Here is a 25,530-nt window from a genome sequence, read left to right as displayed (position 1 = left end):
CCTCCAGAGTCCATTAAGGTTTACTAATAAATGGTGACGGATATCTAATGCTTACGTGTATCAGGCCATTGGCAGTCATGGCTCAAGTGGACTGTGGTGAACAGCAGAATATACTCTGCACAGGAGACAGATACTCCTCTCTCCCACCACTTTCGCCAGAATATAGACATGTAGGCCTGGTGTTTCTACAGTATCCCAAAGCTTGAGAGGCTCTGACTGTTCTGGTTCTTTTAGTTTTAAGCTATTGGTAATTAATTTTTAAAACGTACACTTTAAATTCTGCATTGATCAAAAAAAATTAATACACTGGGACCAGATACAGATTACCAAATATCTAATATTTGGTACCAGGTTACCAGTTTCTGAATAGTAATTTCCAAAAACTTGTTTTGAGCATTTTTAACGGGGACGAGAGGGTCAGTGATATGATACGGAGCTGGAGAGATGGCTCAGCGGTTAACACTGGCTGCTTTTCAGAGGACCTGGGGTCAATGCCCAGCACCCACAGAGAGGTGTTAGAGCGGCCTATAAGGAATCTGATTCCCTCCTCTTCCTTCCACAGTACACATGTGGTGTGCAGTCATTCGTGCAGGCAAATAGAACACAAACAATAATAAAACCCTATGATGATCTCATATACAGCTCGGCAAACGGGAAATCATTACGTGATGATACTACCTTAAAGATTTTCTTTTGGCTAAGGTCTCGCCATGTAGCCTACACTGGCCTCGCTTGTGGCTCTCCTACCTCTGTCTCCTCTGTACTCAAAGTATATGAGTCCTTTATGGCTATTCCTGGCTGTAAAACCCCTTTAACATTAATAGTCATTTTAGTGATATTTTTGCCATGCATGTTGAACACAAAAAGTTCTTTTACATATCTTTTGATTCAGTTCCGGGAGAAACTTTTAAAATGCGGCATTAACAGGCTGTCAATGAATACTGCCTCCCCACCCCCCAAGCTAAAGACACACCCCCGATCTACGCAGAATGTTGGTTCCAGTTCGTCCTTAACGTGCGACCCTATCATTTTCTCAGAGAGCAATAAGGCCATTAAGAGGAATAGCCACCATAAAATCGAATAAATCTTCCTAATAAGGTAATCAATTTCTGCCAAGAGCTAAACAAAGTTAAATGAATGGCCAAGCTCAGTTAGCTGTGTCATCAAAGGGAGTCACAACAAAACATAAATTAATAATTTTATAAATGACTTACTCTGTAGTGGGAGCTAAGGGATCAAACTCCATTACCTCGTAGTAACTGGGTGGTTGGAGATCACTGTTTTTTAACACTTTAGGTGGAGAGAAAAAAAAAAAAGACCAGTAAGTACACAATGTGCTTGTGAAGAGTGTGCACAATTCATATCTATTTAACAGTACCAGATATTTCTTTTAGATATGGAGTATATAATTCTAACAAATGCAACCAAAACAGACTGTTCAAATGCTACTAAGTTCCATGGATCTATACATAAAACCTTTTCCAAGCCTCAGCGAAGATTTTATTTATTTTAGTGTGAACCTAATACAACATTCAGTTCACAAGTACTTTTATAATCTAACGTGAGTCAGAGGGCGATCCCTGAATTCAAGAGTCCATGGAGCTTCAATGTAAAATGTGCTCTCTGCATTTCTCCCCTATCTTGAGGTAATAATTCCCGGCAGACTCCGGCATTCTCACGGATTTACTTATTTGGCGCAAGGTGTAAGGTCTTCCATACCTGGATGATTGCTCGGCAAGGGTGGCAGCCTCTGGCTCAACGGCGCTGCTGGGGCAGTGTGCAGGCTAACTGGCTGTAGCAATACTGAACTGGAGTGATCCAGAAACTGGGAAAAGTATAACACATGCTCAGGCATCCATTCTATGGCAAGCATTTTTTCTCACTTAGATTTCCTGGCTTCCAAATGGCACTGTGCCAAGAGCCAGAGACACTCAGCGGGGTGAGAGCGAGTCATCGTTACTACTTCTGTTTTATAGCAATAACTACTTGTAGAATGGACTACTTTTCCGCATGGTTTCCTGCTCCTCACGTTCCATTCCCCACATAAAAAGTAAAATGTATTTAAAAAGAAACACTGTTTTTAAGGAGGAATTGGAAACAGGTGGCCTAGTCTAGCTTCTGCCTCCCTCTGCGTGTGAAATCTCAGCCTTGAACAGGAATGAAAGTTCAGTTTACAAGTAGGCGTGCAGTGATGCTATCAAAGCAAAAACCAATAAGGATAAACATCTTCTTGATCTAGGTTTGGCCGGCACACCTGAGAGGCTGGGTCAGGAAGACGATGAACTTGAAGCTCACCCCATCTACATAGCAAGACCCTGTCATCATCAAAAACACTTTGTAGTTTCCTCCTCCATCCTACAAGTATGTCCTGGGCACTAGTAAGACTGGAAATAAAACAGACAAAATAGTAATCAGTGTCCAGTGGCCTGCTCTGTGGTGGAAGCAGGATATGGGAGGAGAGAGGCTGAGGTAGAGTGGGACTCGCTCTGACGGCCTGGGAATGAATGCCTCAGCTCTGGGGACCATCAGACAGTGCTGACTGATTATTAGAGAGCACAGGTTTCTAGGCTCTGAAGTCAGGAGGGCTGTCATGGTTGAAGCACAGTGAGCCAAGAGAGGTCCGGAGTGAGGCAGGAGAGTAAGGTTGCCATGCCGAGCTTTCACAGTATAAACCTGTGAGGAAGGCAAGCAGGTAGGGTTTGTGCAGATGAGTGGCTTAGCTGGAAATCGCTCGGGTTTGACTTGTCAAGAGTTGACGATGAATCTGGGATCATCTGGGCCTGTGTGAGATGGGACGGGGCTGCTGAGAATCCATGGGAGGCAAAAGCTTAAAACAAACCAGGAGAGGTCATTACAGTACCCACTGTACGACTGCTTCAACTGGGGCGTGAAAGTGGAGCGATGCGGACAGTTAGGACATTTTAAAGCAGAAGGGGAAACGGTGGGGTCAATGACATTTACAAGGCTTTCGGCCCCTGGCAAAGTCTTTAGTGAAGTACGGAATGTGCTAGAAGCTGGCAGACTTGATGGGAATTCTGGGCTCAGGGAGCAGGGTCTGGGCTGGAGATAAAAGTTCGTTGATTGTCAAGTCTTGGTTATTTTAAGGCAGGAACCAAAGCTAGGAATGGTAATGCACGCCTTTAATCCCACTGTTTAGACGGTAAAGAGATGTGGCTGAGGAGTTTGTGGCCCACGGTGGCTAAAGGAGACCCTGTCTCAAAGGAGAAAGACGGAGAAACAAAGGGTCCTAGAGGAACGAAGGTAAAATAAGACCGAGAGGGAAGTCAGCGCTGGGAGAGAAGAAGGGACGGGATAAGAAATGAAATGAGGGTTCGGTCCCCAGCCCCGAAAAAAAAAAAAAAAAAAAAAAAAAAAAAAAAAAAAAAAAGAAATGAAATGAGATAAAGGCTTTGAGAGACACGAAAGAGGAAGTGCTTGTTAAGACTAGGACTGGAACTAGGCCCAAGGGTGACTACAGGAGAGACACTGTTGCCCTTTGAAGGGGTTTAGAGAGGGAGAGATGAACAGCTTTGGAATCTTGGCAAATGAAGATAATGTTGAACTATATATATATTTTTTTCTTACAGTGCTGGAGATCAAACTTAGGCACTGTGCATACTAGACAGGTGCTGTACCGTTAAGATATATATATATATCCCAAGCACAGAAATTATTAAATCATGATCTTTAACCATCTATCTAAAAGAAGTAAAATAAAATGTGTCTATCTTCAAAAGACTGAGGCCGCCAGCGACGGCCCTGCCAGCCAACCTTGAAGGTCTGCAGAGTAAAGCCTTAAAGGCAACCACAGTGCTTTTGGTCGCCCTCATCTGCTGACTAGGAGAACTCCAGCAAAAGGGCTTTGTTACTCACGTTATCATATGTGTGGCTTGAGGCGAGGTTTTGGCTGGTCCTCTGGGGAAACCTAGGATAGTGTGATAACACAGCATGATTACCCTACAGCGAGAACACAAATGCAAAAACATGAGGTGACTTTCCTGGTCTGAAAATAAGGCCGGGAAACTCCACAAAAAATGGCACCCCACTTCACATTCAAAATGATAACCATTGCCATCTGGTCCGAGTGCCTTCCAGGTCAGATTGTGAAACTCAACATCAAAGGCAGCCAACGCATCGGCCCTCGACAGTGGCGGATCTGTGTCCCTGGAGCGTGCACAGGACATCAGTGCAAACACAGCCTTCGTTCTTTCCATTCAGAGCTAACACCCATCACAGCCTGAATGGTGAGAAGCAGTGCAGAGCAAAAGTGAGAGAAGAGAGATGGGAGAGTTCTCATTCTGGGTAAAGAGGAGTGGGGAAAACATTTTTGTATCCCATTACTCTTACAGAAGGCCACTATAAAAGCTGGAAACAAAACAAACCCAGAAGTCAGTCAAGAATGTGAAAATTACTGACTGGGAAAGATGACCAAAATCTAAGTTCCAATGAACTACTGTTGAATTTACCCTTTTGGGGTAGTCTCTAGATTTAAATGCAGCCTGAACCCCAAATGCAGGCATAAGGGATAAAAACACTGAAAGGAAAGCATCCACTTGCATGCAGGGAGCAAGAAAGATACCCCTAGCTGCCTCTGACCTTCCTTCACATCCCCAACATAGCTAAGCCCATGGTGGCTGCCCTGGCTCCAGAGACAACATGGACTGATACGAGATGAAAGTCTAGAATGAGGGAAACTTCCTCTCCAGTGGACAGAGCTATGACTTCAACAGCATGAGGAGGGGTGTTGTTCCTTTCTCTCCTACCATCCGGCTGGGGAATTCAGGAAAACTTTCTTGTAAGGTTATTGTGAACTCCTGAGATTGACCCGTAAATGTTCACGAATCCAGTCTCCATAATGATGTCAAAATACTGAGAACACAGATGCAAACTGCTACTAGACTTCTTGGTTGACTTCAATGCAGTACATGGCAGGACAGATTTGAAATGCACAGCAAGGGTTAGAGAATTCAGCTGACTTTCGAGCCCCAGATACAGAGGCAGGCTGAAATTGTGAAGTGAATCTAAACACGTTCTTCGCTTACTAAAACCAAAGTATCAATATTACAGATGACATTCTACCAAAACCAAGCATATACTAATGCCAAAAATATAATTCAAAATGACTAGGCATATAAAGAACACAAAAAAATCAATGTAGTAAAATGGGAGCCAAAAGAAATGAATATCTAGAGGACATGGATGCTGAAGCTATCCCAAGGAGATATTAAAGAAGCTATTGTAGTGCAAATATGCCAAGAAGAAACACACAGTAATACTTTTAAAGAAAGAAAGGGAGGGGGTGGGAGGGAGGGAGGGAGGGAGGGAGGGAGAGAGAGAGAGAGAGAGAGAGAGAGAGAGAGAGAGAGAATGTCTAACAAGTAGAAGACATACAGAAGTTTTTAAAAATGAAAATTAGCAACCAATCCAGACTCAGTTTCATTGTAAAGTGGAGATGACAGAGCAGTTGGTGAACTTGAACATACATCACAGACAGTGCTCGAGTTTGAACAAGAGGGAAAGAGACTAACTAGGCAGCCCTAAAACACTCAGGAGATGGGACAGAGCCAACAACTGTTGGCAGAGTCCCAGCAGGAAAGCACACTGTGTGTAGCACTGAAAATAAATATGAACAAGTAAGCCCCCCAAAGGTAGTTTGGAGAAAGCCATAAACTCATAAGATGCCGGAGAGCCCATGCAGTGAACTGAATGCTACCCGTCCTCTCTCAAAGCACGTCCAAGTCACAAGGCCTGGCACCTGTGTGGTCTTATTCAGAAACGAGGACTCCGTGCATGTAGTAAGGAATTTTCACCTGGATGATGGGATTGGGCTTCAAGTCAATGGGCGGTGAGCATAGAAAATGCGAGGCAGAAATTGGAACAGGCAATAAAAACCAGCGAAGCCAAGAAATACCAAGTCGCCCGAATGAGGAAGAGCCGGAGGGCAGTTATTGAAAAACTCGAGACAGACTGAAATCCAGACATCTCGCTTGCGTAACTGTGAGATAATAAAACCCGTGGCTTTAAACCACCTAGTTTGTGGGAATTTGTAATGGAATCTATGGTTGTACTCAGCCAATCCGACACAAATATGTCCAGAGAAACCATACCCATGCATCACGAACTGCTCAAAATTAATAAAGAGAAAACAAAACAAAAACTTAAGGCAGAGCACACTGTCTACAGAGAATTAATTGTTGGACGCCATGGCTTTTGTTTGTTTGTTTTGAAACCACTGGTTTATAATTCTCCTGGGATGAAGAGAAAAACTGAGATTTTATCGTGATACTGAGTCAGAACTTGGGGGCTGGCACTGTGATATGTGTCCTGCGTTTTCAAGTTCGCTGTGTGATGTTAGCCGTGGTTCTAGCGATCCTCAGCACATTGGAGTAGGAGCTGACAGATTAGATGTAACTTAACACCAGCAGCTGAGATTTGGGGTCTTTAAAGACTTTCATGGAGACATTTGCTGCAAATTTTTCTGTATTACTCATGGATTCTCATGTTTCCCAGCAAGCTTAGCAAGCTGACAGGAGAGCGGCTAATGTCTATCCCTAATTTAAGATTGCAGGTCCAAAGGAAATAGAGTGTTGATTTTAGGAGACGCTGTCACTTGTCCCTTATAAAGTTACAGGAGTTTGTGAGTCTATCTGTTTTGCAGCCAACAAGTTCCTATCAAACGCTTCAACTCTGGCCAATCTGAGGGCCGAAAACAATATAACATGGTACGAGACAGGGTGGTTCATGACCATGAGCCCTGCTCTTGGGAGATGGAGTTAGGAAGATTGCTGTGCATTTATGGTCAGCCTTGGCCACATAGGGAGTTCTGGGTCAGCCTGTGCTATAGAGTGAATCACTCTAAAAGAAAAGAATAAATAAAACCAACTAGACAACCAAACAACCTTGGGTGTTTTCCTGTTCTCTCAGAAATCTGAAAAGCACTGCACATGTTTGTGAGCCACTGGTATTTCTGTTTTGGCAACCTTGCTAATTTACTATGTGGATTTTGGCCAGTTCCATCTCTAAGACCCAGTCTCCTATCTGTACCAAAGAAGTACAAACAAAACAAACTAAACTCAGCACAGGGTACATAGAGCACTGTTGTACATAAGCATGTCGTGAAGTTAGTGCAGCCCTTACCCTCAGCAAAATCAATCCTCATCCTCCTTGGTCACTGTATTTCCCATAACTGACTACTATGAACAAAACGAGAGAAAGAGACATACGGACAGTTTATGATGGGGTGGATGAAGTTCCACATTAAGAATTTTACTTACATTGATGATCTTTCTGTGACTCCTAAGAAGTATTCTTAGAGGAAAGTGACAACTCACAGTGGCTAAGAATTTCACACTGTGCCCAACTGCTAAAAGGAAGCAAGGCCAAGATTTTGACAAAAGGTCTGTCTGGCTGTAAAGTCTCTATTCTTCTGTACCATGTGTTGTATAGCAGTTTCCTCTAAGATTTAAAATGTCCATCTTGGAGGGAGGTTCCTTAAAACACAGGATGCTGAAGGGGAAGTGACACAACGGGATGTTCTAAGGGGAGTTTACCATTCCATCCTGCAAGGCATCTCCTTATGCTTAGAAAGTAATCAACTCTATAGCTTCAGGAAGTCACTGAAACTGACCAGAATCAGTAGGCCCCGCCCTCCCCCAGCATGTCAGCCATAAAGACTGCTGAGAGACACTCTTAGACAAGATGAGCTGCCTAGAAGAGGTGTAGACCAGCAGAGTCACCTGGAAGAAGCTGAGACCGCTAAGCTACGTGGGAGAAACAAAAATAAGCTGATCTGCCTAAAGGAGGCACTGACCTGAGGTGCCTGGAAGAGAGACACTATCCTGTTGAGATGACTCAGGTTTGTACAGTGATTTCCAGCTTTCATGACCTGTCACCCATGCTGAGGTAGGCTTTTTGGTGATGCAGCATCTTTGAGTCATTTCTGCTCCTGTAAATTACCCTTCACCCATATTCCTGGGGTTACTTAACCCCAATAAAACTCATGGTTCACCACATTGGACTTCGGTGGTATTTTTACTTTGGTCTGTTGTAGGTTCCCTATCTAGGGTGAGTAGATGCTTGGTCACATCTCCCCAGAAACAGTGTCACACAACACCATGTTTTCTTACATAAGTAACCAGAATGCCACGGCATTAACTCCTCTGGTATTACTTACAAGATGGGTACTTCTGTATCTTCTGATGCTAGTAAATCCATCTGTGGCTGAAGACTGGGATACAAGTTGTTTGTTATAACAGGACTCTGAGAGCTGACATCTAGAATATAAAATGCATTTGTTTGATTTTTTTAAGTCAATTTTTATCATGTTCATGTTTACCATTATTATTATGTTCAATTTTCCACAGTTAAAAAGGAGGTTAATTTAGTTACTTCTGTCTCCATAAAATCATAGGGTTTCTTCTAAAGGAGACTAAACACCATTATTTATAAGAGACAGAAAAAGAGACAAGGGCAGACAATCCCTGCCACAGAAAGAGGCTTTCATAAATGGAAAATATTATGTGTGGGGTATTGCAAAGTCTCAAACTCATTCAAAATGGAAAGGGCTGCACATCTTCTAGTGCAAAAGTGGCCAGCTACAATTTCTATGGAGCTTTACCTCTAAGCTCTTAAATTCCCATAATATTAAGACACTGAAAGGGAATAATTATCTTCTGTTGCCCCAAATCCAAAACAAAAAACCATGAAAACTCTCCAAATCAAGCAGTTCCACAGAGCTCGCTGGCTCACATAAGCAAGCCACCAATACTTCAGAAATGAAGGAGGCTGCGAGGAAGCCACAAACCCAATACTGAATACTCTAGCTGTGGAAACACGAATGTAAGCGAAAAGCAAATTATGGTTTGGCTGAACTCAGATTGTAGATATTTTTTTCGTTGTGTTCATTTTGTAGCGTAAGAAAACCTGTTGGAAATAAGGATAGAAGATACCCCCAGGTAGGGAAGGCTACTCCAAGCCTACAGTGCATTCTGCAAATACCATTTCATTTCAAACCATTGCCTCTCTTCCGAAAATAGGAAAGGCTCAAAGGTTACGGGCAGAACTGGCTTTCCTCACCACCTTCACATTTAACTACCATTGGGTCTTGCCTCAGATTCCTGAACTCTCCTATCTGCATCAATCAGTCCCTTATCTGATACTGTGGTACAGCAGAGAACTCTAACAATAACAGTTTATGTTCAGAAGAGATTTACCTACCAGCAAGCAGGGAATAACTCCTGACAAGTCAGGTAAATTCTACTAAGGTGACTGGGATGAGTTCCAAACCCTCCCCGACACATCCCACTCGTTCGCTGGGTCTAGCCCCACCATTTGGCAGCGAAGTGATCCCACCTCCTGACAATAGTTCTCTGACAAACTGACTTCTGTCCTTCTCAGGAAGTATTCAACTAGGACACCCAGGCGAGCTATTTCCCATCAGCCTCCTCTGCTGGTCAGAGAAGGCCCAGTTGCTTATTTACTTAGGCCGGAAAGCTGAGCGTTCACGGAGTTGAGTGGTCCCTCACTGGACACAGGCACTGGCGCCACGGGACTTAGGTTGAGGAGATCGCAGGAAGGTGCAGAGGGCTCGCTGGAAGTCTGCAAACAAAGCAAACAAAGCTACAATGGAGGAGGGGAAAATCATGTGGCTTTACATTCTCTCTCCACACACATTTCTTTGGATAATTTTCCTGGCAAACTTCAGCCACCAGGCCACCGTAGCATAAAGTACATTTTCCTAAGCACCGGAGTCCTTGCTTACTTAGAGGACTTTAGAGGAAACCAGGCCACCGAACCCACTGCAGGTTGCCAATGTGTGTGACAACCTAAAGGGCTGTTTTTAGGGAATCTTTGCTTCCTGTTAGTTAGTAAGATGCTGGGTCATTTACCTTAGGACGTTTCTAATCACTTACATTGGCTTCCGTCGGGTTCCTCTTCTGTTCCAAAAGCCTTTGCTGGTTTCGAGTAAACCTGTTGAAATTAGCAGTCATATCACTTATCAAACAAAGCCTAGCATTATTAAATACACTGACAGCCCTGCAGGGGGGCTGAGCCTTCCCCCTTACTCAATTCCTGGAAAATACATTCAGTAACTCTTCCAGGGGTGGGGACATAGCTTAGAGTTTAAAGCTCAGCACTCAGTCACCCACACCACGAAACAGCCACCAAACCCTTCCTTATAGTTAATAGAGTACCAACACTTTAAAAACACTTAATACATCCTATTTTCTAGAAATTAGCCTTACTAGTAATAATACTACTACAGTATGTGTAATTTCTAAGCTGATTCATTCTATCTATCTATCTATCTATCTATCTATCTATCTATCTACCTACCTATCTTCATCTATCTACTTGGAGATAGTATTTTGCTATGTAGGACGGGCTAGATCTGTGATCTTCCCATCTGAGCTTGAAACGCTAGAACTATAGGCATGTGCCGTGATGTCTAGTTACATATAAACTTGGTTGAAATTATATTTTATGCAATTCCATATCCCAATTCAATTGTGTTGTATTTTTATAGCCCCTTAGATCTGTAACTTTCAATACTTATGAAGTGTTATCATAATAATCAGGGACACCCTTGCCAGTTCTTACTTTCAAATGTAAGATTGTTTCTTACTTTGTCATTATAAAAATAATTTTCATGAAATTAACCCAACAGTCAGACGATGGGCCTGATTAAACTAAATGGGACATTTAACAAAACATACACGTTATGAATTTAGGAAAGGTATGTATGTGCACATATGTGTGTTTGCATGTGCGCACGCATTCATGTGCATGTGTGGGGGGGGGAGGGTTGATAGTTACAAGAGAGATAAGACTGAGCTGAGGGAGAGAGTAACTGGGATGAATTATATTTAGGTATAAACTTGTCAGGGAATTAACATGTATTCCAGTGTATGAAAAGTCAGTGTTCAGTGTGCCGTCCTTAAGATACTTGATCCTAAAGCGAAGACCGTCCTTTTACACTGTTGGCTCTCTCTTCCATTGCTTGACCACTGAGGTAAAAGAGAAGCAGTTAGGACGGTAGGGGAGAGGTGGACTAGTGATGTTGAAGAAGTCCACATTACTCTCCCCTCCCTACATGCCTGTGGGTCTGATTTTCTGAACCTCAGTGTTTTGTCTGCTAAACGGGAAGAACCTTTGAGCCATTTCTTCACAAATGGGCTCTTAGGGGCAAAACCAGATAGTTCCACAGAGTGATACCACAGACACAGACATGGAACCGGCTTGCAAATTAAAATTTGCTACAGAAACTTACGGTATTCCCATTAAGACACACTGACTCCAAATACCTAAATATTTTAAAACTTTATTCTGTACTTGAACACACTTATGTTTTACATAAGTAGTTTTCAACCTGTGGGTTGGTAAAAACACTGTCTCAAAAAAAATTTACATTAAGATTCACAATAGCAAAATTACACAGTTAAGAAGTAGCAACAAAAATAGTTTTATGGTTGGGAATCAATTCAACCTGAGGAACTGTATTAAACGGTGGTAGCATTTGGAAGGCTGAGGATCACTAGATTCTTGCAAAATGCGTGCTTTGCCAAGTGGAGTGACGGAAGTGTTTTGCAGGTAGGATGGAGGTGAATCTGTGGGGACTTGGAGACCAGACTGTTATAAGGAGAATCATGTTCTCCTCTAATGATAACCAGGTCCTCTTAGCTCAGAGGCTAGGACAGGCTAGAGGACAACTGGGGGGACTGAAGAATGCGACAGGAATGAGCAAATCTACCTTGGCGAGGAGATTTTCTTGGATAGTAGAGACAAGCTCACTGAGGTGATAAAAATAGTCCTTGAAAAGGAGGACCCAGAAGAAGCAGTGAAAACATTAAGATGGGAACCGGTTTTGAAGCAGGCATGGGAACTGAAAATGGAAGAAAGAGGCCAGGGAAAGCAGGCAGCCTCTGCTGGAGGCAAAGGCAAGGAGGTGGAGGCTCGTTTAGGGCTTCCGAAAGGAAATGCAGTCTCCTGGCAGCTGCCATACAGCCCAGAGACACTCGCTCACATCTCCTCACCTGGAGGACTTAGTTAGGATATAATAATAATAATAATAATAATAATAATAATAATAATAATTATTATTAACATTATTATTATAGCAACAACAATAATAATCTGTGTTGTTTCAAACCATGATGGTCATGGCAGAATAGCAAAACTGACAAGCATCTTTCCTAGAAGCTCCATGTCTCTATCTTGGGATTCAAGGACCACACTCACTGTGGTACACGTTGTTCAGGGCCCAGTCAGAACAAGCAATCCAAGTTCCTGATCCAGACCAAATAAACAGAAGCTCCCCCTTCGTAAAGGAGGCGCTTAACCAATGGACTTACAGTTGGCCACAGAGTCCTCCCAAATGAAAACCAGACAGCAGCAGGAACGCTGAAAACCACGTGGTCGCCCTTGGACGTTTCTCTGCTTACAGAGATTTACGTCATAGGAAAGAGCAAGTCTTGTGAGTTTGTCCAGGGCACCGTGGCTGGGCTCAAAGTCATGCGTTCTTACAAAAAGCTGTCGTCCCTACAAGGTGCTGGATGGGAGGCTGTGAAGGGGAAAGGAAGCACCACTCTATAGCTGCTGGCTTTGCCTTCCTCTCTCTTTACTCATTATTGATGTGTGTGCGTGTGAGAGTGTGTCTGTGTGTGCGTGTGTATGTGAGTGTCTGTGTGCGTTGGTGTGCGTACTCATGTATATGTGCATGTGTGCACGTGTATGTGTATGTGTTTGAAAAATCTCTGTGATGTTTAAAGTCTTAATGGAGCATCAGTGAAAGTATCGGTGTATAATTCAGTGACTCACGTGCCTCCAAGGGACAAAGTCATGAGTTTAATCCCAGTTGCTGTCAACTGTTTTTAATATACATTATCTCACTTACTCCAGGAAAAAAAAAATCAACCCTTCCAAAGGGGTTGATACTCTTTTTTTAAAGGTGGGGCTGAGAACATTAGGCAGGTAATCTGTATCCTCTCGCATCGTCTGGATTTGAATGTGGGCCTGCTTACCTCTTTCGTATTTCAGACTCACCTCATCCTTCATCCGCTGGTTAGAAATGTAGCCACTGTGCCATTAAACAGTCCTAGCAATTCTCAGTGGTAACAGTACCTTCCTAAGGGAGTCTTCCCTTCAGCCCAGAGGAGCATCTCTCATACCTGGGGAGCAGGAGCCACCCAGGGGAAAACTATTCTATTCACCATGCCACCCCTCCTGAGAGAAAGGGGATCCAGAAAGAATGTTCTTGCGGGCTCTCTGGAAGGAATGTGACAGCACGCTGGTGAAGCGAGGGCTTGAATCGGGTAGGGGCGGACCGTCTGCTTACCGCTCGTATCCGAGGATGGCATTATTCAGATCCTCGTTCACTTGAATCAGTTCCACCGTCACGTCTTCATTCTCAACTACCACCAGCAGGTCCATGATCCTCTCCTGCATCTCCCGACCCGTCTTGTAAAGTTTCTGTCGGACAGAGAGAGAGAAGTTTCTTCTTCCACCCTAGGGACGCATGCTCTTTAAAAACAACCTCAGTGGTCTACGCTCACCAGAGGTCACTCCCATGCTGGTGCCCTTGGACCATCAGGTTTTTCAACTGTGGACAGCTCTCCCTGCCCCCATCAGAGGACAGTGAAAGAAAAATATTTGTAATCTCTCTCTCAAAGGACAATGTGGGACACTGAAATGCTAGATGGAAATCTAGACAGGTCCTGTTTAATAACTGAACAATTTGGGGGTGGGGTGTGGGGCGGGTAGGAATCACTTGTGTTCCACATTTTAGTTTAGTAATCACTTGCCCACATCTACCTGCAGGCTGGAGTGAAAGTCAGAGAAGAAGGTGGCCTGGAGCCCTGTAACTACGAAGTGTAGACATAAAACATGGCTGTCGTTATTAGTGAGCGTTTACAACTCGAAGGCATAATTTTACTTCCTGTTACACGTGCTTCGGCCTTTAAAGTTTATAGCAACATCGCCTTCAACATAAACAGAGCCAGAATTTAAAAAAACTCACCGTGGATAATGACCTTATTTGGACTGCTTAAGATCACTGCCCTGAGCCAAGACATTACCCCACAGCTGGCTTCTCCTCAGAAGCATCACAGACGCCCAGAGAACACTTAACTGATTCAGCATCCTCGAGGCTCAGTCTGGGGAATCTACATTTTTTTTAACAAGCACGCCAAAGTGTTTCTGAAGTACCCTGACATTGGAAATGTGCTGCCTTGCAACCGACTCCCTTCTAGCCAACCTCCGACAAACCCAAGGGGCCCAGGCTGCTATTAGCATCCATCCATCTGGGCTACATTCTCCAGTGCCCAATGGTAGCAGGTAAAAAAACCAGGGATGCCTCCGCTCTCACAGGGAGAGCATGAGGGCTTGCCTAGGCATCACGCAAGTACACAATCTGACTTCTCCAGGAAGGTGTGCTGAGAAATGTAGGCTTCATTAAACCTTTTAGAGCCTCAAACAGTCTATTACGGGACTCCTGATAGGAGATCCAGAAACAAATAAATCAGACCATCACTAACTGGCATTTAGACGTAGAAGTCACCACTTCTGCAAAAACCTAAAAATATCTAGAGGACAAAATTAAATAAAAAAGAGGGGAGAGTGGCTGGAGGTGGGGTGGGGGATGACAGGTAAACGAGGCATTATACCCAGGGTCAAGCCGGATCAACTGTCCATGGAGTCGATGTTTTGTTTGTTTGTTTCTTTTCCCCTCAGATCTTAAATATTTTCTGTTTTTAGGGCGTCTATTCTCAGGCAACCATTCAACTCTGCAACATTAGAAGAAGCAAAAGGAATCCGGAAGTAGGTGTGGCAGGGGATCGGCTATAAGCAAGAGATAAGACTTTGCACTCAACAGACCAAAGGTGGCCCCAACACACTCTTAGGAAACAGTCTTTGAGGCCCTACGGTACCTAGTATACAGCAGGGTGTCAATAAATGCAACATCATTGCCTAAGGAAGGGTCACTAAAAGACTTCCCAGATAATCAATATAATCTATAACACTTACACTATTTTCAGTACTCAATATCACCTAAAGAAAGGACCTATGCGTCTAAAGGACCTCCGTCCCCCAACCCCAACCACGAATGAGAGGGTTTTTTTTTCTCCCTTGCTTGTTTCCGATGGGACAGAAAATGTTCCTCTTGTTGTTCACAGAAAGCCTTGCTGGAACGAGGTCAAAAAATCAAGGAATACAATGGTTTTTAGGTGCCCAAGACAAAAGTGTAGAAATGAATTGAAATGAATTGGCAGCCAGCATCAACAGCCCCAGTCGTGTGAAGACCCTCCCTTCGCCCTTTGGAGAGACAGATGGAGAGGAGACTTGAAAGAAACAGCACATCTCAGCGGGCTTACAAAGCAGAGTGTGAAAAAACACACTCTTCAAAAGCCAGCCCACTCTGATCTTTACAATTGATGTCTGTCTCAGAGGAGGGCCACACCAGCAAACAGCACAGATCAAGCCCTGCGTGGGGCGGGGGGAGCACAGGGGCCAAAGTGCTCCATGAAGCCCTTGTGCAGCTACAGATGCAGGGAGTAGAGGGGGAGGCAGTGGTTAGCATATGTGTCTGTCACAGAACCCCGAACTGTCTCTCTTGTAAAGGCAAAGTCGGGCATCTAAGCTACAGTGCCTTAAACAATTCCAAAGACTCTGAAGGGCAAGAGGCTCATTAAGAGCTTCCTCCCCCTCAGTGGTCTCCCCTGAGTCTTCCATAGAACACTTAAGGATTAAGAGATGGTATCTCTCTACATTTCCGGCACCGACTGTAGTCGCCCTCCACATTCACCAACAAGGAATATGCTAAAACACAAACCAAGATACACTACAGCGGCAAAAAACAGGAAGGTCCAAATGGCTCCTTTAAAAAAAGTAAAAAAACGGGAAATAGTATGTGTTCATGAAAGTGTCTCCGGAAAGAATATCTGTATGGCCATGTGTCTATTATCTGTCCAGGGCACATTTCCTCGCTCACAGCACTCTCCACCCAGCCTGAGAGAGACACAAGCGCAGCTCTGTCTGCTCGAAGGAAAAACTCTCACTCTGAAGCTCAACAACTTGTCAGCATAACTCTCACAAGCCCATGAACTTATCACAACTCTTCCAATGACCCAAGTCTAGGGCCTTGACGATCTCTCTCTCTAACTGGTCTTCCGCAACTGCTGTTCTAACTCCCTTTGTCCACAGGTATTAATTCTTCAATAAAGCATTGATATTTGCAACTCAACCAATACTTTAATTGACTCCTCTGGTCCTAAAAGCACATTCGGTAAACAACCATTTGGAGTGCTGTTGTTAGGTGGCTGGTCAAACACTAGCTGGCTTGAAGGTCAGTGAGGATGGCCAGCTCTCTCCATCAGCTCAGGACCCCCACATCCTGGGTTCTTGCTAACACTCTTTCAAACTCGAAGAACTGGTAGCTAATTACAAGAAACATCGCCTCAATAATTTACTCAGTGGGTGATAAAGAGGGAAGGTTTTCCTTTGCCTGGGCAAGGACAGAACCTCCTGGGCAAGGGGAAAAGCCTGTTATACAACTTCGGAGAACAGCCTGAAACCAGACTATGAAGAGAAACATGATACTCCTGAACATGTTAAGACCACTCAGGGAATAACTACCCCCTTAACGGCATGCATACTTTCGATACTGTTCCCTCCGAGTGTTGCTTCTAACGCTGGGGGTGGGGGTGGGGGGGGTAAGACTGCCCTTTCTAACTCTGAAAGCTTTTTTCTTCTCCCTCTTCCCCATCCAAACATCTGCCAGAATCCTAAGCCTGCTTGCCCTGATTACTCGGGGCGCTCTCACTCCTGGGGAACCCCCTCTTCCCCCACCTCCCAAGCAGCTGCTCAGAATTCCGCTGGCTGAGTCGGCTTCCTTTCCTGACCTCCAACTCAGAAAGCCTGACTTTCTTTCCTGGCTTCCATCTCCCTCCGTGCAGCAGCTGCCAGCCTGTTAGTTCTGCTGCTGTGTTCTCGAGCTTCTGGGTTACCTTTGAAACTCTTTTATCTACAAGACGAAGACCTTGCAAAAGGGGCCCTGTGTTTCTCAGTGACGCTCCAATGACTTCAAGAGTGGAGGTCTCTGTTGCTGCTTGAGGTACCTTCCAAACAAGGCACAGAGCTATACAGGCCCATCGCAAAGGGACATAGGCTAGCCATCTACAGTCAGTCGTGGCTGCCAAACCAGAAGTGAATTGGTCCCAACAGACATTTGACTGGGGGAGCAGGTTGTTTATCCAACGCTACATCGTGTGCTACCCTGCGCACAAACCGGTCCCTTTCTAACTATGCCACCATCTCCAAAGGGAAGAAGACAGACTCTAAGACACTAGAAAAGTCTGTTCTGCTCCATGTCTTACAAATGATAAAAAGAATGAGAATGGTCAAAAAAAAAAACCCCAAAAAACCCAAGTGCTTTTCTTTCCTTTTCTTTGGCCTTTTTCTTTACTTTCAGGGTCCCCACCACCTCCACCAAATGGTTTACAACTTATCTTCTGAGGATCAAATTTTAGTTTCTCAATATCTTATATTTCTCCAGTAAGCTAACTTAAAGCTCTATTTCTACTTTCGAAATCCAAGTTCCCTTTATCCGTTTTCTCCGTCCCAGAGAGGCTGGGCAAAGCAAGAAAAGAAAGCCCACTAGGCATGTCATATACCAGTGGCTCGACTCAAAAAGCTGAGGCTGGCAGGCTGCCGGTGCAAGGCCAGACTGGCCAGCACCACAAGGTCTTGTCTTAAAAATGGAAAAAGGAAGTAAAGAGGAAGCGGGCAGCGGGCACTCAGAAAGGGGAAGTGCCAAGAAGAAAACCAGCTGTTCAGGGTACGAGCAAAGTGTCCAAAGCCATGCGGACAACACCGAGGAAGCAAATCCAGGAAAGATACATTGCGATTCTTTTTTCCTGTGCTCAAATCAGACACTTACATCAGACTGACTGCAGCCTCTTAAGCCTCCCTCCCCATTCAGGCAAAAAAGAATCCGGCCTCCACCCGGTGAAGTTCTAAGTCCACAGTCGCACAGCAGTGAGGAAAAAGAGAGGCAGCCATCTACCTGAGTCTCAGGAAACACAGGAGCCCTGAGAGACAGCTTGGGCTGGAGGAAGAGAGAAGGACTTCCACGGAGGTAGATTTCAGACAAAAGGACACAGAGAACGAGATGCGTATGAATGGAGTCTCTGGTAAAGTGTGAGCAGAAGGACAGACGGGAGACAAGAGGCCTTAGTGCCAGCAAACAGCCCCTGGTTAGGTGGATGCGCAGAATTGGCCCAACCAGCTTTGAGTGGAGACTCCTCCTATTGGCTAACTACCTTCCATCGGTTCGTCTTCGGTTCGTCTTCCAGATCCAATGAGCACGCACCACCCTCTCCTGTTCTGGCGGCTGTATCATCAGGACCTCACTGGTCACTGGTTTCTGACAGGGTTCAACTAGCAGGGCTGGCTGGCAGGTTATAGGAAGAAGGGGGTAGGGCCAGATCCTGGGTATTCACTATGTACTTCTACCAGTACTGCGATGTGCTCAGCACCCCTCTGCAGGTAATCCCTTCCCGTCCACCATTCCAATTGGACGCTCACCTTCTCCAATGACAACCTAGGCTCATGCTGGGCCTCCAGAATCTCCTGCAGTTTTACGGGAAGGTGGTGCTTATGTCTCAACAGCCAGGGTTGATCTGCCACTGGTCCCCATAGTTCAGACAGGTATAAGAAAATTAGAAACAGTAAAAACTAAGAATCTAGAGGATTATTCTTTTTTATCCTGAGTCAACCTTTGCTGGTCACAGAGGCTCCTAGTCATTTCTCTCCACAGAAGAATGCTCAAAGTTCATTGTTTTAGCCATGGTTGTTGATGAGAATAAAGAAGGTTAAATAGGATTAAAAAAAAATTTTGGCAAAAGAAATTAAGAACAGCTCTGTTCACACCGGATCTTTATGTAGTGCTTACAAAAAGCACAAGAAGGAAATTAAAGTTAAATATTGTACAGTCTTCGTTACCAAGCTGATCTGTGTCAGAGTTGAGCATGGGCTGGACTCTAATGTTGACTCATTTCCCAAGTGTCCTCACTGTGCAGAGCAATACACACACAGCCCTGGGTTCTGGCATCAGAACAGCAACCAGCATGCGACCATCATATTTGAAAACCACTCCACATCGGCACCCACCAACCACTCCACATCTGCACCCACCAACCACTCCACATCTGCACCCACCAACCACTCCACATCTGTGCCCACCAACCACTCCACATCTGTACCCACCAACCACTCCACATCTGTGCCCACCAACCACCATCCACATCTGCACCCACCAACCACTCCACATCTGCACCCACCAACCACTCCACATCTGCACCCACCAACCACTCCACATCTGTGCCACCAACCACTCCACATCTGCGCCCACACACCAACACCAAAAGACTTCCGTTCTTAATGGAATAATATATAATTCACATACTTAAATGGAATGTTTCCACATACATTTTTAATGAGGGATTGTTTGCTACTGATGGGTAAGAAAAATGGGAGGAAAGTGGCAAATCACTTCATTTTAGGGCGTGGAACAGGTTTGGGAAGACTGTGTGAAAGTAGAAATATTGCTGCAGCAAATTTTAAAGTTGCTACCTGCCACATGCCCTTTTGCTTTGCTATTTCTTTTTACATTTTAACTTGACATACTTGTTAGCACCACAAGTTACAGATTTCATGTCTCAAAATGGATCAATTATGTGGGTTTTTTAAAGTATTACTATATACAAAGTCCAATAATTGATTTCTCTTTTATTCTCCTATACTAGTAGGATGCCATGAATACTACTTTTGTTTATCAAGTATGACGAAAGCTCTTCATTTTAGGCAACTAGTCCAATCAAAGGGGAGGACCCCAAGAATGCTGAGCAAAATGACACAAAGTTAAGTAAAATATTCTAAATTAAATAAACCCACACTGATGATTGAAACTGATGGGCTGAGTGGGTGCAGTGTCATACTCCTGGAACCCCAGAATGTAGAAGGCTGAAGCCCGAGAATTACCATGAGTTTGACAGGCTAAGCTTTACAGCAAAGAATAGCTTGGGTTATAAAGTAGGACCCTGTTTGTTTTTAATCCTTTGTTGCCCCAAATGATTACTCTTATGTTTTGTATTACACTTTAGCAAGCAGAGAGTCTTTGCTCAAATAAGTTTGTAAATGTTGGATTAAGCAGCCTTTTAAAAACATATACTGGGGCTGGAGAGATGGCTCAGTGGTTAAAAACTCTGGCTGCTCTTTGAGAGGTCCTGAGTTCAATTCCCAGCAGCCACATGGTGGCTCACAACCATCTGTCATGGGATCCGATGCCCTCTTCTGGATCCCTATCCTTAGAAACGGAGGCAAAAACAACCACAACACAAAGTTGGCACTGCTACCTAAATCCAGAATTTTAAACAAAAAGGTAATAAGTAAAGTAATGAATTTAGAGGGAAGGCAAGCTAGGGAAACTGACGCATATGTGTTTAAGGAACAATACATCGAATACAGATATCCCACCCCCCAAGAACTTCAGCTCAAACAAATGAAGAAAAGAGGAAAAGAAGATTGACAACAAACTCCAACTGGAAATCTCAGTGTCTAGAAACCTGTGTAAGACTAGAAAGGACGGAAGATAGCAGCAGTGTCTAGGGTAAGAGCTAAATATTTCCTGAGATTGAAAATACACGTAAAGATGATAAGGACTGTGCAACCAGGAAGCAGGATAATGAGGGGAGTACACATGTCTGTGCATACACAAACCTCTCACAGCATAACAGTGAAACACCAAAAATAGTGACGGAAAGAACAACCACAAAATGGAACTAACGGGGAGAAATCAGAGCTCGATGGCTGTTCTCATGAGCGTCCTAGGATGCGGGAGAATAATGGGACAGACGTCTTCTTCCAAAGACTCGGGGAAAATGATGCTATGCCTAGAGTCTATCCTGGCATTTGCCATGGCACCACAATAAAATGTTCTTGGACATGCAGGTACCCAGAGTTTACTCCTCGTCAGAAGGTATGCTTCGGCCACTGGAACTAAGAATAAATAACACTACTGTGGGGAATGAGGGCTGGGTCTCTGAGAAGAATGAACACATGAGGAGGTCCTTCACTTTCTAGAAAGCCTGGAGACCTGACTTTTTCCCTAACTGCCTCTTATACCAAGAAGATTAAACAGAAACGTCCATCTGACTGTTTTGCTTTGTTAGACAGAGTCTTGCCATGCTGCTAAGGCAGTCGTGAGCTCCTGGACTCGAGATCTTCCTGCCTCAGCCTCCCAACTGCTAGTACTACAGTGAACCACCGTGCCTCAGTGTTATTAATCAATACTAGAGTTAAAACTGATAATTATACACCAGTAGAGAGGGAAGATGAACATAGGTCAGTACAGATGTTGAAAAACATGTGGGCTACCCATCCAGCCACTCATCTGGATTCAGGTACAAAATGACCAACTACTTATTCCTCCAGAGCCTAAGTACTACTTTTTATTTTTTAAATCTTGTCTTACCCACTCATGATCATACCTCAGACTGACATATTTCTATCAAGGCCTTTACTTTACTATGTATCCAGACCAACCTATCTAAGGTCTAGAACAGCACCTTCATTTCTACAAATCACAGAGACTCAATGTCTGATGAACGGATGGACAAGAAGCGATTTTACATACTGCAAACGTGAGGCTGGATTGCATATGACCAAGACTACAAATTACAGTAAATTATTCTTTATAGAAGGGCTAGGCTTCATTGTGATCATTACTGCATCTTTGACAAGATGATTACTGTATATTTTCATTAAGTTAGAAATCAAAGGAAGCTGGGAGGTGTGTGTGTGTGTGTGTGTGTACGATGTGTAACATAATGTGTATATTATATATTACATGTATACATATACATATTATATACATAATTCGAAACATAGTACAGTATTACAAATGCCCAGATAAAAAATATGTATGTCAGTATGTGGCATGACTATGAGTGCATAAGACAAGATTTTGAGAAAAAAAAGTAGATATAGGGTTGGGGATTTAGCTCAGTGGTAGAGCGCTTGTCTAGCAAGCGCAAGGCCCTGGGTTCGGTCCCCAGCTCCGGAAAAAAAAAAAGTAGATATAAAGAACTTAGGCTCTGGGAAAACATATATATGGCATTATATGTTACATATAATATAGACATTGATATATATTGTGTAACATATATGATATATATCATATACTCATATGTATGCATACCATATCATATATCATAATGGTTATATATATATATGATGGTTATATATATATCATATAACCATTATATATGGAGATATATATATATATATCATATATATTAGATTCTATTAACAAGTTTTCCAGCTACAGAGTTCAAAGTTCTTCAGAGAGTAACTGTTGAGAGAACTTTTTGCCCGACCGTCCCTGGGCTCATACCCTCAGGAGCTCTATGTCTTCGTGGTTTTCGGAGCCAGGAGTGTTCTCCATCAATATGGCTGTCATCACTTTCACGTTCATTTTCACCATGTCCAGTTCACTGTGCAGTTTCCCGATCTGTGGAGGGCAACGCAACCTCCAGTCACTAAGCGTCACACAAAGACCACAGCTGGCTACCTTGCTTCCTGCCTACAGGACAAATGCTAGAATACCAAATGCTTTTGCAAAAATGTAATGTTTGCAAGCCTACTGACGTTTATCTCGGCAAACATATAATTATTTTACAAATTGTACCCTGTTGTTTTCTGAATAGATTTGGTTATGTCTTATAAGAAACCCACGGATATGCCTCAGGAGAGTTAAAGATGCAGAAACAAAATGACCTGGACCAATATGAATAAAACAAAAATACCTAGTAGCAGAAGTTAATAGGAACCAGGAGAAAATGAGAAACATTGTCTCACATACTAGCCTGAGTTCCTGGCAAAGCATCAGAAAAGCAAAGGAAGGAGGTAGCGTTGTGGATCACGGTATTCACGGTATTATAGAAAGATGAAAGTGAACCGTTTTGAAATGGTTTAAATTCTAAGAGGAAGAAATTACATGGCCTTTTAATGTAAGAAACACTTAATATTAATATAAAGAACTCGATTAGCGTAAAGACTTCAAGGATAGCCTTTTAATACAAAGATATAAATGAGCATTGTTAATTACATTTATCAAGATCTCTTATAAGCGGAGACTAAGGAGAAAATGCGATTTGTTTGGTACAATTAGCATAGGTAATGAGACAACTTGCCATTGGATGCTCTGAAGTGAAAACAGAACAAAACAAAAACCAACCAACGAACCAAACAAACAAAACCCAACCCACCATCCAACCAGACAAAAAACCAGGAGTCGGTGGGTGGCCCTCAGACCTAGTTCACAGCATCTACTGGTCAACATTCTTTTCTTAAAAACATTTTTACTTATTTGTTTTTACTTATTTATTACATTTTAAAATTCATGTGCGCGCGTGAAGTCACAGGATAATGTTTGGGGTCTGGTTCTCTCCCCACCGTGTGGGTTCTAGGCACACATTCGACTTTGATCATCAGGCTTGACAGAAGGCAGCTTTACCTGCTGAGCAGTCTCTCCGCTCCCAAGCACAATTTTTAAATGTGTGAGCCTTCAATTCAGATGAAACTCCATGGGCTAACTCTGCATAGAGACAAACCACGAGGACACTTTCTCCCTACGAGGCAGTCTCTCCTCCCACAGGAAAAGAAGTGGACACACAAGCATGCAGCCTATGCCTGCCACCCCAACGTATGGAAGGCAGAAGCAGGGGCATTATCAAGAGTTGTGGGCCAGTCTGGGGCACGTGGTGAGTTCGAGGCCAGAGACAGCTACTCAGAAGGTACCTTGTCTCAGAAATCAAAATAAAGATGCTGATTAACTGAGGGCCGGGTTACATTATAGTAACCCTTCATAACGCCATTAAGGAAATGCAAATTGTAAATCCAATGCTTAGAAAACGACGTGAATAAACAGTGCTGTCTCTGTTACCTGTTCAGGGACTAAGGAAATAGTCGGGTTCTTGGGAGCAATTATAGAAGAAAGAGCAGGCGCAGTGGGGACAGATGTCGGTCGACTTGGTGAGATCTGACCAGCCTATCAATATAAAATAAAGAAAGAGTATGACACGAATTATCAAAGCCACCGCAAGCCCGGCTCCCATTCATCTGACTCAGGCACTCATTAAAAAAGTCCTGGGGAGTTGGTGTTAGCTCCAAGTTGATCATCGGGAGCACAGTATATCCAGTATTTAGAGAAGACCGCTAAGCAAATGGTAGGCTGTCATGTAACAGGCCTTATTAACGAAATGACTATCCAAAAAAGTCCTCTTGGTTTTCACCAAGGCACTGTATCATGAACCGCCATGCCATTTGAGATTACGATTCTCCCTTTCCCCTGTTGCTAAAGCACCTTTAATCCCAGCACTCGGGAGGCAGAAGCAGGCAGATCTCTGTGAGCTCGGGGCCAGCCTGGTCTACAGAGTAAGGCCCAGGACAGCCAGGACTACACAGAGAAGAATCTGTCTCAAAACAAACAAACAAAACCCCAAACAAACAAGGGAATAAATAAATAAACAATGAAAAGGGCAAATCAACTCATGCAGTCTTTTTGACTCTCCCACCCAGGCTCTCAAGGCATTTCCTCCAGCAGTGAATTGCTTCCTCGATCAGATCTGGTCCTCAACTGTAACTGGATAGCCACAGCTGCAAATCATGACCATGATGTTTTAGGTCACTGCTTTTCCATATATTGTCAGTGTGCGTAGAAACACCAGAACCTTTTTAGAAGGAAGACTCTAGCATAGTATAACACCCTATGGTTAACAAACTACCAGATTATGCCTCAAACGGCACTGTGATCGGCAAAGCCTAAACCCAGGTATTATCCCATGAGATATAAGCATATACTAATAAATTCATCTTTCTGCTAAGCTGATTAAAGGTTATCCCTTTCAATATGAAGAGGACCTAAACAATGTATATTATTTTACATGGGGCTAAGAAAACCTCCTACCTCCTGCTTTGTCTCAGGCTCTCCATCCAAGGGTGGGAATTGAACCCCTTTCTTCAGCAGGTCGAGGTACACTTCCTTCACTTCACTTACATCTACACCTCCCGGGAAGCCCTGGGACCACATCTAAATGCAAGAGATATCAAGTTCCAGAATGAAAAAAAAAAAAAAAACCCAAAAAAACAAAACCATAGCAAGAACCAACACATCTTAAAGCGTATGATGGGAAATGGGTAACTGAAAATTATGTACTTAATTCAGCGTGAAAAACCTAGTCTTGAATGTTGTGCCCATTTCCAAAGGCTAGAATAATATTATAAAGTATTTTGAATCACCAGACTCCCATGCTTCAACATCTCGACAAACTCTGGGACCGATAGTAGCAATCATCAAGTACTGCTCTAAACCTGTAACTGAAAGATTCTAAAATCCTACTGGCCACCTTTCTGACAGACAACACGGATTCCATATCTGCAGAGTGAATACATGCAGCCCCACCCTATGGATATAAT

The 25,530-nt window shown here is 43.6% G+C and overlaps 1 protein-coding gene across 1 annotated transcript in view; it reads right to left on the bottom strand.

Moving 5' to 3' along the window:
• Tom1l1 (target of myb1 like 1 membrane trafficking protein) overlaps positions 1 to 25,530 on the bottom strand; it is a 42,103-nt gene that overhangs the window by 3,115 nt on the left and 13,458 nt on the right. Inside the window, exons 5-14 of the mRNA XM_032911634.1 lie at positions 25,022 to 25,144; positions 23,999 to 24,103; positions 22,448 to 22,564; positions 13,334 to 13,467; positions 9,912 to 9,969; positions 9,480 to 9,597; positions 8,174 to 8,273; positions 3,874 to 3,925; positions 1,720 to 1,825; positions 1,215 to 1,290 (exon numbers count right to left, since the gene is read on the bottom strand). Of these exons, the coding sequence (XP_032767525.1) occupies positions 1,215 to 1,290; positions 1,720 to 1,825; positions 3,874 to 3,925; positions 8,174 to 8,273; positions 9,480 to 9,597; positions 9,912 to 9,969; positions 13,334 to 13,467; positions 22,448 to 22,564; positions 23,999 to 24,103; positions 25,022 to 25,144 (989 nt within the window). The remainder of the gene's footprint in view (positions 1 to 1,214; positions 1,291 to 1,719; positions 1,826 to 3,873; positions 3,926 to 8,173; positions 8,274 to 9,479; positions 9,598 to 9,911; positions 9,970 to 13,333; positions 13,468 to 22,447; positions 22,565 to 23,998; positions 24,104 to 25,021; positions 25,145 to 25,530) is intronic.

Source organism: Rattus rattus, chromosome 9, assembly GCF_011064425.1.
Source record: "Rattus rattus isolate New Zealand chromosome 9, Rrattus_CSIRO_v1, whole genome shotgun sequence".
NCBI lineage: Eukaryota > Metazoa > Chordata > Mammalia > Rodentia > Muridae > Rattus > Rattus rattus.
Note: the sequence above shows the minus strand (reverse complement) of the source record. Positions and strands in the feature narration are given on the sequence as shown.